The following is a 16,254-nucleotide window of genomic DNA, read 5'->3' as shown; positions in this document are numbered from 1 at the left end:
GGCCCCATGTTATCCAATGAGGGAAAGGGGGCCTCCGGTTGGTGGCTGCTGGCTAGCAGGCCACGCCGCTGTGGAAGCTGGGCTCCTGTTCTCTTGCTCAGGGCAAATAGGGAAGTAGGATAGGGTACAGGTTGCACTGCCAGGGGCACTCGGGTGGCTGGGTGCAGGGTGCTTTTGAACCGTCGGGCGCTCAATGTTATTCAATGAGGAACTTGAAAAGGGAACAAAGGCAGCAGGCTCGGGGACGAAGGATCTTCTGGAGCGACCAACACTTCGAGGGGTACGTTTGGATCTTGGAGGATGGGTAGGCGCCCAGGAGTTGGGAACAGGGGGCCGTGGGGCGCCGGGTGCAGGGGTGTCATTTGAGGTCGGGAAATCTTACCCCCTGCTGGTTGCGGTCAGAGGGGTCCTCTGTCCTGAGGCTGCAGGCGTCGTAGGGGTCTTCGAGGAGGGTCTTTGGACACTGGACTTCGAGTCCCAGTCGCCGGGGGGACGTCCGCGTGGTCCTGGAGCACTCTGGCACGGGCCGAGTTCGGCGGGTGCAGAATGGGTTGGTCCGGAGCTTCCTGGCTGGCACCAGGGGTGTTGTTGCAGCAGAGCCTCTGCTGATGGGAGTCCCAGTGTTAGACCTGTCAGCCCTAGGGTGGTCTTTCCCTATTTTTTTCACCCTTGCCTCATTTTTCCCACCTTCTTTTTGTTGGCCCTTAGGTCTCCGGGCACCTTTTCATGGCTAATCCATGTTAAGGTGCAGGTACTCTCTGCTCCAAACATGGCTGCCACTGGCCCCTGCTACTGCAGCGTGGTCTTTTAGTGTAGCACCCTAGTTGCCAGGAGCTGGCTGGATCCCCATACATTGTTGCAATGCCAGCCTGCCATCCCCTGTCCATAGGTAGAGTGGGGAAGCTCCTGGAACCTTCCAGAAGAAAGGCGGAGCTTATTTTTGCAGCCTTAGAGAGTGGTCACCTGACCTGGGCATATATAAGCAAGGGAGGGAACTTTTTCTAGTCAGTTGGGGCATCACTGACCTGGGGGACCCACGCAGGAGATTTAGGCGGGAGGGCCTAGTCTGGGACTTATGCCACTGGGAGTGACAGGATTTAGGTGCTGCCTCTTAAGCTGAGTGAGGTATCCTAGACTAGCCCCCTGATCTGGCCCAGCGGTAGGGTAACCCAGGGACCATCTTCAGTGACCTGAGGAAACTTATCCAGCCTCCAACTCAAGCCCCCCCCCCTCTCTTCAAGAAACTATCACATAAGGGCGCAGAACCATCCAAGCGCCGAGAAGACTACTTGCCCTTCAACCAGAGACTATTGGGGGATCGACCAGGTACTGGACTGTGCCCCTGCTCATTCACTGCCTCCATCTGGGCCTACCCTGTCCTGCCTGCCTCCCCCTGACTGGAATGCTCTGATCTCTATCCTGCCTGCATTCCCTGCTGTATCGCTGTAAAAGCGCTGAACAAGCCCCCCTGCACAGCGCTCTGCCAGAGACTGCCTTTCCCGTCAGAAAAGGCCAGGTGTGCCCCCCCATGTCATGCCTCACGCGAGCGCTGCAATGTGCCCCAAGCGCTAGACTGCCCCACATACAGGCTGTGTGAAGCGCTGCTAAAACGGCCCCCGCAGCGTTTGGAAGACTGAGTGTGGGCAGGGTGACTCACCGCCACGGCCCGGAGCTGTCCGCGCCCCCTGAGGCACCTGGGGAGACCTCTTCGCGAACGCGGCTTCAGCGCGGCACTCACCACACCCCCGAGGCGCTTCCGGCCTGTCAGCGCGGCTGCCTGCCCTTCGCCCTGTGTCCAGCGCCGTCATTGAACCCCCCCCTCGGCGGCCTCCGTATGCCAGGAGAGGGCCGCCGCACCGAGTGTACCAGGCCGCGCTAGGCCTGAAGGCGAGCTGTTCCTCCTCACGTGACTGGGAGCGCGGCCGCGTCATCGGCCACGCCCCCGCCAGAGCCGTGCAGCCATTGGCGGCTAAGATCGAGCCCCTCACATCGAGGCCGGCACCCAGGGATAGCCCGGACTCATTGCGGTGGGGGGTGAAGAGCACAAGAGCCCCCTCCGTTTTGCCCCACACGCCGCGCCTGTCCCTCTGCGGCCGCCAGAGTGCCGCAACTGCCCCCGTTACCGCGGCTGGCCGAGTGAGCCCCACAGGAGGGTCGGAACCCCTCCCCCCTGCTCCAGAACCAACGCAAGGGCCCCCGAGGGCCGAAGACAACAGGTAACCCCAGGGGAGGAGGGCGAAAGGCCGGTTTGGGCCCCGAGTTCACCCCTCCCCCGGGGAAAACAGTGATTGGGCCCCTGTTGGCCCCGATGAGCCCCCAGAGACTGTGAGGCCTCGGTTAAACTTCAAGGTTACTCAATACAGATTGACTGTGCATGCCTGAAGCCAGGCTCATTCTAAATCCACTGTGCATGTCTGATTACCTGTTTTAAGCCTACTAATTGAGCTGTGGATTATTGCCCTGTACTGAATTTCTTGCAGGGGCGGTCTTCCTTGAGTGTCCATGGGGATGTGCCATGATATTGATTGATCTACCCCCTCGCTATTCCAATGAAATGGTTACCTGTATTGAACTGTTTATATTTGCAAGATGAAATGTTCATGACTGCTTCCTGAAATGCCAGCTCCTGGTTCATGAAAGTACCCCCTTAGCCTGCTAAAGAGTATATTGCAACAGGCTGTGTTATTTGACGTTTTGCTACTTTTGCTCACCTGATAAAAATGCTTTAATGAGATATTCTAGGAAATGTTGATGAATTAATTACCCTGACTTGAATTCTATATAAAAGATATTGATTTTTAATCAAAAGTACTGGTGTGGTCTCCATTATTGTGCCCACTTATTGTCTCAGTTGATGAGTGTGTTGTGTAGCTACTTTACACGTAAGCCCCTGGTTGCCTTCCTGCTCGAGCCAAGCTACCCCCCGGAGAACTGGTGTTCCCAGTTTTTACATTGTTGGCGAGCGATGGGATTCAGGACCTAAAGCTACCCAGCACCCTCCAGTGGGACGGAGTGCGCTGCAATTAATTGGACACCTATCGGGCCTACAAGCTTACTCAATTGCCCCCACCGTCTAGCCTGCAAAGTGTGTAGGGACCTGTGTTGACCCAGCATTGTTGCCTACGTCCTAGTATCTTTCTTCCAGGTTACCTGGGTCCCCACCTGACAAAATGGAGTTCCAGCTGGCTGACACGGTAGTGCAGTTAAGGGAGTTTTGTCAGGGGATGGGGGTGCCGGTGGGGCAGAGAGCTGTAAAAGAAGAGCTCCGCACTGCCTTGAGGGCCCACCCAGGGGAGAGAGAGGATGAGGAACAGGAGGGACAGGTCACACTAGGGGAGGCGGACACTCCAGAAGATCCAGGTCTGCTCAACATTGATATGTCTGAAAATGTGTTGCCAGGAAGACGTTGCGGGGCAGGGAGTAGTGTCTCTAGGGGGAGTGCATCGTCACAGGAGTATGAGGACAGGAGGGAGGAGAGGCGATTGAAGTGGGAGCTTGTCAAATTAGAACACGAGAGGGAGAGAGAGAGGGAAGTTAAGAAGTTTGCTTTGGAGAGAGAAAGACTAGCTATGGAGGAAAGGAAATTGGCGCACGAGCTCCAGCTTAAAATATTGGAGCTGCAAGCACTGCAGTTGGGTGCGCCAGGAAGTCCTAATGGTGGCAGCGTACTAAGGGCTCACCAAGAGCCCAGATTATGGTTACCTAAGGAGGTGATAGCGAGCTACACCAAGGGGGATGACATTGCGAGGTGGTTGGAGGCGTATGAAGTGGCCTTGACTGCCCATGGGGTGCCCGAGAAACATTGGGGAGGTGGCTTGTACCGTTATATACCCCCCGACGTCAGGGACACCCTCCTGTATTTGGATAAGGCAGACCAGTTCAGGTATTCCCCCATGAAGGAGGCACTCATTAAACACTTTGGCCTCAACCCCGAAAGGTATCGCCAGAAGTTCCGTGGCAGCCATAAGCTGTCCACGCAGAATTGGGTGGATTTTTTTGAGTATGCCCGTAAGGCTCTGGGTGGTTGGGTGCGTGGCAACAAGGTGCGTGATTATGAGGGCCTGTACAATCTTTTTTTGAGAGAGCACCTCTTGGATAAGTGTTTTCCGGAGCTGCGCCAACATCTGGTGGACCGCAAGCTTACTGATCCCCGTGAGCTTGCGGAGGAGGCGGATACTTGGGTTAGCACCCGGGTGTCACACAAGGGCCCCGGGGGAGATGGCCCGAAAGGCGGACAGGGCGCCCCCCAGAAGAAAGAGGGTGGAGATAAAAGAACGGAGTTCTCACGAGGCCCACAAACTAGACAGTTTGGGAGAGGAGTAGGTATCCCACCTCATTCCCGTTCCCTGAAACCCACTTACCCAGCCAAAAGTGGTCCGGTGCTATGAGTGCGGAGAGGTCGGACACTACAAGGGAGATGCCCAGTGTCGCAAACGACCCCCAGCCCCCACTGGTGGCAAGAGTCCCGAGATGGCTAGTCTAGCGCTTGGGATGGAGCTGCCCCTAGATAGGGAAGGGGAGTGGACAGGCCTGACCCCGGTTTCACTTGGGGATAGAGAGATGGTCCCAGTGACGCCCTTACCATCGAATACTGCTAAGTACCAGCAGAGGGTGAAGGTCAATGGGGAGGAGGTGGACGCTCTGAGGGACACAGGAGCCAGCATGACCACCGTAGTGAGACGGCTGGTGTCCCCTGAGCAGGTAGTACCTGATGTGTTCCATCCGGCCGTGTTGGCTGACGGCAGTATGAGCTACTATCCTGTGGCTCAAGTTCCCTTTGAGTGGGGAGGAGTGAAAGGCCCGTTGAGAGTTGCGATCAGCCCTGCCTTGCCTGTGGACTGTCTGCTAGGTAATGACCTGGAACATACCGCCTGGAAGGAAGTGGAGTTTAAGGCCCACACTGAGATGCTGGGGTTACCAGGGTGGACTTGCGTAGTCACGCGGTCCATGGCTGCCCGGCAAGAAGCTCAACCCGGGTTGGAACCTGAGACAACGGCCCAACCCAATGCTGGTCATGGAGAGGAGAGTTCTGTGGAGGACACATCCCGTGTGATGGATGGGGAGCCCGCGGAGGTACCCCCGGAGTCCGTGGAGGTGTATGTCGTTCCCGTGGGGAACTTGCCGAGTGGCATGGGGAAGGTGGGCCTACCCGGGAGGAATTATGTCGGGCGCAGAAGGAGTGCCCGACGCTTGAAGGCATGCGGCGACAGGCCGAAGCCCAATCTGTCAACCGAGAGACCGGCAGTTATCACGTGTATTGGGAGGATGTCCTCCTGTACAGTGAGCCACAGGTTCCGGTGCATGGATCCTCAAGGGCCTTAGTGGTCCCCCAGTGGTACCGGGCCTTTTTGTTGGAATTGGCGCATGAGATACCCTTGGCTGGACACCTGGGCCAGGACAAGACCTTTGCGAGGCTAGTCCCACATTTTTATTGGCCCAGGATGAGTTGCCTCGGACACCTACTGCAAGACTTGCCAGGCAAGTGGCAAGACGGGAACCAAAGTGAAGGCCCTATTGGAACCGCTCCCGGTGGTCAGGACCCCTTTTGAGCGGGTCGGTATTGACATCGTTGGGCCGTTGGACCCTCCGACCTCTACGGGACACCGGTTCATCTTGGTGTTAGTGGACCACGCCACTCGGTACCCGGAGGCTATTCCTCTGAGGACCGTTACTGCACCTGTGGTGGCGCGGGCTCTGAGGGGGATATTTACCAGAGTGGGATTCCCCACGGTCGTGGTGTCGGACAGGGGCATAAACTTCATGTCGGCCTACATGCAGGCCATGTGGAAGGAGTGCGGAGTGACCTATCGGTTTTCCACTCCTTACCACCCCCAGACTAACGAGCTCGTAGAGCGCTTCAACAAAACCTTGAAGGGGATGATCCGGAGCCTGCCAGAGGACTTGAGGCGGAAATGGGACATCCTCCTCCCTTGCCTGCTGTTTTCGTACCGCGAGGTACCACAGAAGGGAGTCTGGTTCAGCCCCTTCGAACTGCTCTATGGCCATCCTGTTAGGGGACCCCTCAGCCTTGTCAAAGAGGGGTGGGAGAAGACTTCGCAGAAGCTTCCCCGTGATGTCGTCAGCTACATGCTGGCATTCCGCAGCCAGATGGCCAAGCTGTGGAAGGAAGCCTCAGACAACTTAGAGGCTAGCCAAGCCGTCATGAAGGAGTGGTATGACCGCAACGCTCGGACGGTGGAGTTGGACGCTGGACAGAAGGTGTGGGTCATGGAGCCTGGGGAGCTTAGTGCTCTCCAGGAACGGTGGACTGGTCCGTACGAGATTGTGGAGCGTTGAGGCCAAACCACCTACGTCGTGGATTTGAAGACCCCCCGTCAGCCCCATCGGGTGTTACACGTCAACCACCTGAAGCCTCACCATGAGCGATCAGAGCTTGCTCTCCTCATGGTGACGGATGGGAGCGAGGAGGAGGAGAGTGAGCCTCTTCCTGACCTTCTGGCGGCTCAGGAGAAGGATGGTTCAGTGGAGGGAGTTGTCCAGTCCCCATCCTTGACCCCAGAACAACAGAGGGACTGCCGCCAAGTATTGGCGCAGCACGCCTCGTTGTTCTCCCTCACGCCTGGAATTCCACATCTGTGTACCCATGATGTGGACACAGGGGACAGTCCGCCAGTAAAAACCAAGTCTTACTGGCTGCCCGAAAAAGTGAAGAACAGCATCCAGGGTGAGGTGACCAAAATGCTGGAGCTGGGGGTGATCGAACCCTCCAGCAGCCCGTGGGCTAGTCCGGTCGTGCTGGTGCCGAAAGCAGCTCCACCGGGCACCACACCAGAACTTCGGTTCTGTGTGGACTATCGAGGATTGAACTCTGTCACCAAGACAGATGCTCACCCGATCCCACGGGCAGACGAGCTGATTGACCGGCTGGGAGCAGCCAAGTACCTCAGCACCATCGACTTGACATCAGGGTACTGGCAGATTGCCATGGCCGATGGAGCAAAGGAGAAGACAGCGTTCTCCACCCCCGAGGGTCACTTCCAATTCAGAGTGATGCCCTTCGGGTTCAAGAATGCTCCGGCCACTTTCCAGCGGCTGGTGAACCAGGTGCTATCTGGCCTGGAGTCCTTCTCAGCGGCATACCTGGATGACATAGCTGTCTTCAGTAGCACCTGGGAGGACCATCTGCAGCATCTCCAGGAGGTGCTGCGGGCCTTGCAACGTGCTGGCCTCACCATCAAGGCTAGCAAGTGCCAGACTGGACAGGGATCTGTCTTGTACCTGGGACACCTGGTGGGCGGGGGTAAGGTGCAACCTCTCCAGGCCAAAATTGAGACCATCATGGCCTGGGAGCCCCCCCAAGACTCAGACTGAGGTCCGAGCTTTCCTCAGCCTCACTGACTACTACCGGAGGTTCGTCAAGGGATATGGCACCATCGTGGCCCCCTTGACCGAGCTGACGTCCAAAAAGCAGCCACGCAAGGTGATCTGGACGGCTGCTTGCCAGGAGGCATTTGAAACATTGAAGCGCACGATGTGCACCGCTCCGGTGCTGGCCACTCCGGACTTCCAAAAAGAATTCATCGTGCAGACAGATGCCTCAGAGCATGGCGTAGATGCCGTGCTGTCGCAACTCAACGATGATGGCCAAGACCAACCTGTGGCCTTCATCTCCAGAAGACTCCTCCCTCGGGAACGGCGATGGAGTACCATCGAGCGAGAAGCCTTCGCTGTGGTCTGGGCCTTGAAGAAGCTGAGGCCATACCTTTTTGGCTCTCACTTCCTAATTCAAACCGACCACCGTCCCCTTCGCTGGCTCATGCAGATGAGAGGCGAAAATCCCAAGTTGCTAAGGTGGTCCATTTCCCTACAGGGGATGGGCTTTAGGGTGGAACATCGGCCCGGAGTTGACCACGCCAATGCTGACGGTCTGTCCCGGTTTTTCCACCTTAGTGACGAGAACTCCCTAGAGGTTGGGTAGCTCTCCCCTCTTTCGGCTGGGGGGGACGTACGTTAGACCTGTCAGCCCTAGGGTGGTCTTTCCCTATTTTTTTCACCCTTGCCTCATTTTTCTCACCTACTTTTTGTTGGCCCTTAGGTCTCCGGGCACCTTTTCATGGCTAATCCATGTTAGGGTGCAGGTACTCTTTACTCCAAACATGGCTGCCGCTGGCCCCTGCTACTGCAGCGTGGTCTTTTAGTGTAGCACCCTAGTTGCCAGGAGCTGGCTGGATCCCCATACATTGTTGCAATAGGTAGAGTGGGGAAGCTCCTGGAACCTTCTAGAAGAAAGGCGGAGCTTATTTTTGCCTCCTTAGAGAGTGGTCACCTGACCTGGGCATATATAAGCAAGGAAGGGAACTTTTTCTAGTCAGTTGGGGCATCACTGACCTGGGAGACCCACGCAGGAGATTTAGGCGGAAGGGCCTAGTCAGGGACTTATGCCACTGGGAGTGACAGGATTTAGGTGCTGCCTCTTAAGCTGAGTGAGGCATCCTAGACTAGCCCCCTGATCTGGCCCAGCGGTAGGGGAACCCAGGGACCATCTTCAGTGACCTGAGGAAACTTATCCAGCCTCCAACTCAAGCCTCCCCCCCTCTCTTCAAGAAACCATCACATAAGGGCGCAGAACCATCCAAGCGCCGAGAAGACTACTTGCCCTTCAACCAGAGACTATTGGGGGATCGACCAGGTACTGGACTGTGCTGCCCCTGCGCATTCCCTGCCTCCATCTGGGCTTACCCTGTCCTGCCTGCCTCCCCCTGACTGGAATGCTCTGATCTCTATCCTGCCTGCATTCCCTGCTGTATCGCTGTAAAAGCGCTGAACAAGCCCCCCTGCACAGCGCTGTGCCAGAGACTGCCTTTCCTGTCAGAAAAGGCCAGGTGTGCCCCCATGTCATGCCTCACGCGAGCGCTGCAATGTGCCCCAAGCGCTAGACTGCCCCACATACAGGCTGTGTGAAGGGCTGCTAAAACGGCCCCGCAGCGTTTGGAAGACCGAGTGTGGGCAGGGTGACTCACCGCCACGGCCCGGAGCTGTCCGCGCCCCCTGAGGCGCCTGAGGAGATCTCTTCGCGAACGCGGCTTCAGCGCCGCACTCACCACACCCCCGAGGCGCTTCCGGCCTGTCAGCGCGGCTGCCTGCCCTTCGCGCTGTGTCCAGCGCCGTCATTGAACCCCCCTCGGCGGCCCCCGTATGCCAGAGAGGGCCGCCGCACCGAGTGTACTTGGCCGCGCTAGACCTGAAGGCGAGCTGTTCCTCCTCACGTGACGGGGAGCGCGGCCACGCCCCCGCCAGAGCCGCGCAGCCATTGACAGCTAAGATCGAGCCCCTCACATCGAGGCCGGCACCTGGGGATAGCCCGGACTCATCGCGGAGGGGGTTGAGGAGCACAAGAGCCCCCTCCGTTTTGCCCCACACGCCGCACCTGTCCCTCTGCAGCCGCCAGAGTGCCCCAACTGCCCCCGTTACCGCGGCTGGCCGAGTAAGGCCCACGGGAGGGTCGGAACCCCTCCCCCCTGCTCCAGAACCAACGCAAGGGCCCCCGAGGGCCGAAGACAACAGGTAACCCCAGGGGAGGAAGGCGGAATGCCGGTTTGGACCCCGAGTTCGTCCCTCCCCCAGGGAAAACGGTGAATGGGCCCCTGTTGGCCCCGATGATCCCCCAGAGACTGTGAGGCCTGGGTTAAACTTCAAGGTTACTCAATACAGATTGACTGTGCATGCCTGAAGCCAGGCTCAATCTTAATCGACTGTGCATGTCTGATTACCTGTTTTAAGCCTACTAATTGAGCTGTGGATTATTGCCCTGTACTGTGAGCAGTGGGCTGACTAGCCTGGGATCCCGCACCTACGCGCCTGAGTGGTACTATACCTGGCAGATATTGGCAGCCATCGGCAACCCCAGTACACGGCCTATCCCTGCTGATGAGGGGTACTACCCCGAAACACGTGTCCAGGGATGGCGAAGACAGCGAAGATAGCAGAAGATCGAAAGATGATGCATCGCGAACACTTTACTACATTGACCAGAGTCCTTAGGGGCGACACCGCCGGTGTGTGAGTAGTGTGCGACCTCACCCCCATTTGTAACTTTAAAGCTCCCATGAGCAGCGGGCTGACGAGCCTGGGATCCCGCACCTACGCGCCTGAGTGGTACTATACCTGGCAGATATTGGCAGCCATCGGCAACACCAGTACACTGCCTATCCCTGCTGATGAGGGGTAATACCCCGAAACACGTGTCCAGGGATGGCGAAGACAGCGAAGATAGCAGAAGATCGAAAGATGATGCATCGCGAACACTTTACTACATTGACCAGAGTCCTTAGGGGCGACACCGCCGGTGTGCGAGTAGTGTGCGACCCCCACCCCCATTTGCGTCTTCTTGATCTTCTTTCTTATTGGGATCTCCCTGTGGGAGGGGGGCAGGAGCCTAGCTGTGATTGGGCAGAGCTCTCCATCTACAAGATGGCCGGAGCCCGGGGTCGTGCTTCACCTCGTCTCCCCCACCTGAGGGGTGGGGTTGGCACAGGCTGGCACACCGCAGTTCCTGACGTAGTTTTCCCCGCCAGTCTTCCTGCCAGAGTGGGGGTCAGGACTGGTGGGGGCCAGTTGCTGGGTACAGCAAATGGTCTGGAGAAGCTCAGAGGCGGCATGCCTTTGAAGCTTCCCCCTGCCCATCCTGGGGGGAGGAGACCTAGCACCTCGCCCAGGATGTGCATTGTTGCAGGCCCAGGAGAGCAGGGGGCGCTCCACCCATGGGTCCAGCAACATGTCTGCTGTGTGGCAGCCTCTGCAGCCACTCAGCCCAGACGTGGATTGTAGGTTAGGGTTTCAGGGGGCATCTCTAAGATGCCCTCTGGTGCATTTTACATTAAATCCCACACTGGCATCAGTGCGGGTTTAATGTGCTGAGAAGTTTGGTACCAAACTTGTCAGTCTTCAGTGTAGCCATTATGGTGCTGTGGAGTTCGTAATGACAACCTCCCAGCACCATATACTCTTAATGGCATCACTGCACTTACAGTGCCCAGGAATGGTCCTGGGTACCGTAGGGGCACAGCAGGGCTCGACAAATCCAAAAAATGGCACTAGTCCTGCAGGTCTAGTACCATGGAAAATTCCCTCGACCTGACTGCAACCCACTGGACCTCTGTCTCTGAAAACGGAGCAAAAGTGACAAGATAACAAGATTTAAAGGCATCTTTATTGCTCATTCCCTTTGTGAGCAATAAAAATGCCTTTAAATCGTGTTATCTTGTCACTTTTGCTCTGTTTTCAAAGATGGAGGACAAAAGTTAGTTTGACTTCCTACTCGCCAGAAAGGGCGAGTAGGACCTAAAAATAGCTCGTCCTCATCCATTCTCCCTTGCAAATGCGAGCGGGCGAGTGGATTTGTCGAGCCCTGCACAGGGCTCCTGCACCTGTGCCCACACCTCTGGCATAGGGCACCCAGCTAGATGGGTGACTGAAGTATGCCAGGGCAGTGAGTTCTGTGGGCATGGCACACAGGGATGTGTGCCATGTCGACTCTTTGTTTAGTTCTGTACTTAGGCACTCAGCCTGCAAAGGCAGTGTGTGGGTGCCAGGGTACAGGCCCCCTGAGGGTGGCACAATAGGTGCTGCAGCCCTCAGGGGTCTTGTCTGGTCACCATGCCCTGTGTACCTAGGGTACCATTTACTAGGGGCTGACAGGTGGCCAGAGATGCCAATTGGGTTTTTAGTTTCACACAGTTTTAGGGAAGGAACACAGGCTCTGGGTACCTGGTTGGCAGGAACCCAGGGCACACTCAAGCAAAGTACATCAGCAGTTCAGAAAAAAGTGGGGGCATACCAATGCAAGAAAGATGGCACTTTCTCACAACATGCAATTTTTTTTTATGTCTTTGTCCCCTGATTTCCGATGAGGGGGCGAAGTGTGTGAATTGTGTTATTAACTGTTTCTTTTCTCTTCAAAGGGTTCAAAACAGAAACCTTTGGACTTGTGGATAATTAACGGAATCATGAGTTCCTCCTAATTGACAACTTTGCCATCTAATGTTTTCGAATATTTGTGTAGTGTACTCATAACTGCTTAAGGATGTTAGCATAGCAAGATACTTTTTCTATGATGATAAATTGCATTTGTGAAATACCTGCATTATTTTCTATGACAATTTTTATTTTTTTAAATAGGCGAATATCTTTGGTTACCTTAAAGTCTGCACATTATGGAAGACCTAGGCGAAGCACCAGAAAGGATCTTGCTGGAACCGTACAAGTATTTGCTTCAGTTACCAGGTATGATGTTTTCTGATCATCTAAACACTTATCTAAATTGTAGAACTTTATTTAATGTGCTGGTGCATTGCAAACTGTTTAGCTGCAGTATTCTCAATTCAAACTGCATCAGAACTTGCCATTTCTGCCTTTGTGTGTTCTTTTTTTAAATTGGTTTTATTTCTGTAGCGCTACACCAAAGGCATAGGTATGCTGTAGAAGAAATATTAGGATATATTGCTTTGTAACGTATTGGTAACTGGCCGTAATGGGAATAACACAAACTTTCGAGTTAACTATTGTAAGAAGGTGGATAGATTCTGAAAACATGGGTTAAGAAAATGCTGTATGCGGCTAGTCCGTATAGAGATGGAATAGATGGGCTTACCACATTTTCTTCTTGTATGCTGTACTGACTTCGTAAAATGTATTTCTGATGGATACATCTGCCTGTGGATTCCTCACCTTTTGAATATCCCCTACGCCAGCTTTCTGTGGAAACTTTTTTCTAGCTCTCCGTGCCGTCAAGGATGTCACAATGCTGCAGCTCCGCTTGCGACTCCGCATGACGTCACCGGAGCCATAAGAACGGTTTTCTGGGACTCTCCATACTGTGTCGAGTTACTTTGTTGTTTCTTCAGCTATAGGTGTTGCTTTGAGATGGTGTCTTCGAGGAAGTCCGGATTTAAGCCCTGTAGGGAGTGTGGGGGGGCATATGTCCATCCTTGACCCCCATGAGGACTGTTTGTGGTGTTTGTCGTCGGACCACGACGTGGAAGATGTTCCAGCTGTCGAAAAATGAACCTAAAGGCTCCAAAAGAACGGGAGGCCAAGCTTTTTATGGCAAAAGCAAAGAAGGAAAAGAGAGGACGTAAAAGATCAAAGTCGTCGACTTCGCATGCGTCGAAGTCGAGGAGGCACAAGAAGAAGGAGAGACATAGTTCTCTGCGCCGTTTGTCGAAGGGGAAGGCTTCGAGATCACCTTTTCCGCGACGTAGTCCGAAAGACTTTGTGTCTCCTTCGCCATCTCCTCAGGTGACTCCGGAAAGATCTCCCTCTCCAAAAGGTACTCCAGCACGGTCACCGACGCCGAGGGGTTCACCGGACTTGGAGGGCTTGCCAGTTCAGGATGATCCTTCTCCTGTACACTAGGCTGAACCTGTGGCTCCGCCAGTGGATCTGGCTGTTCCGACGTCGAATACTTCTCGTGTGGATGCTGACTCGACTCTGTATCCTCAATTTCCTACTCCAGGTTCAGATCCAACACATTTTTAAATGCAGTGTATGGAGTATTTGCCAAGGCAGCCTTCCCCTCCGAAGCACCTTCTTGTCCTGTGGGTCCGCTGGCCTTCAATTTGGGCGTGCCTCAGCATTATGCCCAGGCACCCATCGTGCCTTTCATGCCGACGGCGCCATCATGACAGTTTCAGGCTCTGAGATTTTCGACACCGTATATAAAGTCCCCAGCGCCGTCTGGTGGGCCTTCCCCTCTGCCTCGTATGGTGCCTATTCCACCTTCGGATCCTCCTTCGACGCCGGCTACGGAGCTGTCGGCACAGTGTGGTGCCGCCGACGCCGCAACCAAGGTTTCGCTCGAGGAGAGAGGCACAGAGACTGTTGGGAGGAAGAACAGTATCGGAGAGAGGAGGTTGAAGAGGGTGAGAGAGGAATCTGTAGATGAATTCAGGAGGCAAGTGACCTGGACACCTCGCTAGAGTGGCAGTTTTCTTCATCAAGGGCTTCTCCATCTCAAGAGGTAGCTCCATATCATACTGTTATCAGAAAGGCTGTGGAGCTTTTAGACTTAAAACTACCTACTTCTGAATATAAGCCGAATTTGCTCACTGAAGTTTTGCATTTGCCTTCTTCAGTAGTTGAGCCGTTGTTGCTTTTTAAAGAAGACTTAACTGAACCTATCCTGGAGGTGTGGCGTAAACCACTCTCTTCTCCTGCTGTATCTAAATCTGTGGCAAGGAGGTATAGATCGGTGCCAGGAGACCCTCCCTCCCTTTCTTTCTACACATCCGTCTCCGGAAAGTCTGGTGGTGCAGGCGTCCTGTTCAAAACAATCTACAGCTGCATTTCCTCAGGCTCCTGCCGACAAGGACTCTAAAAAGTAGTAGCAAGTGGCTAAAAAGGTCTTTTCTTCTTCTAGCATGGCACTAAAATCAACCAATGCTACCTGTTTGTTGGGACATTACATACTTTGAAACGCTGTTTGGAGCTTTGGCACTTGAGGCTCGTGCCGAGCCTGTGACTGTCCCGCTGCTGCCGTCGCGGCTGGGCTTTGCTCCGCCCCCCTACCGCATCCTACCTCACACTCCCACCGCATCCTACCTCACACTCCCTGCTGGTGTCCGGCTGGGCTTGGCTCCGCCGGCCCCGCTGAGGACTACATCACCCAGGATCCTTTGGGCCAGGACGACCCTTCATCGCACGCCAGGAGGCGCATATAACCACGCCTGGTGCTGAACCCGGAGGGAAACGCTGTTTGGAGCTTTGGCACTTGAGGCTTGGGCTTGGGGTTCGTACCGAGCCTGTGACTCTCCCGCTGCTGCCGTCGCGGCTGGGCTTTGCTCCGCCCCCCCTACCACATCCTACCTCACACTCCCTGCAGGACGACCCTTCATCGCGCGCCAGGAGGCGCATATAACCACGCCTAGTCCCTCGTCGCGTGCGGGTTGCGCCGGGAGAAGCCCGAGACATTCCGAGACAGGACGAGGCTGGGCTGGGCAGAGGATCCTGGTCTGTTGCCCCAAGAACAGTGAGGACATGCAGAACTGTTAATTGGACTTGGTAACGGAGATTATTCCCCCAATATTTTACTTCATTTACTAATTGGGTTTTAATAGTGTAAATATTTCCTTTTCTGTATGGCAATTTATTTAGGATTGCTACTTTGATCCCTATGTGTTAGGGTTATTGTCATTTCATAAATTGTGCTTCTCGGATTTTTATATTTTTAATTTAGGTATATTCTTTTGTTCCTGGGAAGTGCCACCTCTTTATTAGGTCTCGCCTGTCAATGCGCATGCGCATTGAGCTTGCGAGACTATAGGGGCTTAAACAGACTTTAACCAACTTGCGATTCCTTGCAGTGCCCGTCAAATTTAAGCTCAATGCGCAAGCGCATTGACATTAAAAGCGCGTGCACATGAAAGCGACAAGGCTCCCTCCCACGGCTATCCCCACCCCCAGCCGCCAGCACCTCCCCTCGCTCTCCCCGCACACAGCCAGGCTCGCATTTCTCCTCCCCCTCCCCAGCCGCCAGCACCTCCCTTCTCTCTCCCTGCACACAGCCAGGCTCGCATTTCTCCTCCCCCTCCCCAGCCGCCAGCACCTCCCCTCTCTCTCCCTGCAGTTTCACGGCCGTGTCTCGTCTTAAACCCGCATTTGAGATCTTCGCATTGAATACTAAAACCACTGCCTCAGCCTGCACAACTCATTTAGCAGAAAGGAACGGGCTGCAACTTGCAAAACTGCACGATTCCAAGCTCCACCGCCTCAGCCTGCACAACTGTTTTTTTTTTTTTTCCCCAGTGAAACAGACTATTTTAAAAAAAAAATACACGAGCCTTCGCCATCTGTTCCCCAGCCGCCAGCACCTCTCCTCTCTCTCCCCGCTGTTGTAAATAAATTATTTACACTATCATCATTTCTATAAATAAATAAATATCAAAAGGGTCAAGCATAAATGAGGAGCAGAGTCCGTGGTATTAGAGTCAATGGGCTTTATTGCATTAACTCGAGTTAAGGGAGAGCTCCAGCGCCAAGCGGGCACAGGAGAGTTCTGAGCTTTATTCACAGAGTACAATATTTATACATTCTTTGCATACATAGGGAGGAGCCCTCCAAGCAGAAGGAAAGAAAAAGATATGAGCATGTAGGCGTTCACTGTAATGAGTCATAGGTGGGTGGGTGCATAGAGGGGGCAGCAAGGTCAGCTAAAACTGCCTGTTTGCGTAACTTTATCAGACTTCTCCATGAGGGCTGTTTCCTTTCTGTTGGCCAGGGAGGGCCTTGGGTGTCAGA

The 16,254-nt window shown here is 54.7% G+C and overlaps 1 protein-coding gene across 7 annotated transcripts in view; it reads left to right on the top strand.

The window, feature by feature from the left end:
* GGPS1 (geranylgeranyl diphosphate synthase 1) overlaps nucleotides 1-16,254 on the top strand; it is a 144,599-nt gene that overhangs the window by 50,082 nt on the left and 78,263 nt on the right. For all 7 annotated transcript variants that reach the window (XM_078670837.1, XM_078670838.1, XM_078670834.1 and 4 more), the window contains one exon: nucleotides 12,139-12,243. In XM_078670837.1, coding sequence (XP_078526963.1) covers nucleotides 12,174-12,243 — 70 coding nt within the window. In that variant the 5' untranslated portion in view covers nucleotides 12,139-12,173. The remainder of the gene's footprint in view (nucleotides 1-12,138; nucleotides 12,244-16,254) is intronic.

This window comes from Lissotriton helveticus, chromosome 12 (genome assembly GCF_964261635.1).
Source record: "Lissotriton helveticus chromosome 12, aLisHel1.1, whole genome shotgun sequence".
Lineage (NCBI taxonomy): Eukaryota > Metazoa > Chordata > Amphibia > Caudata > Salamandridae > Lissotriton > Lissotriton helveticus.
This window is presented reverse-complemented; position numbering and strand designations above follow the sequence as displayed.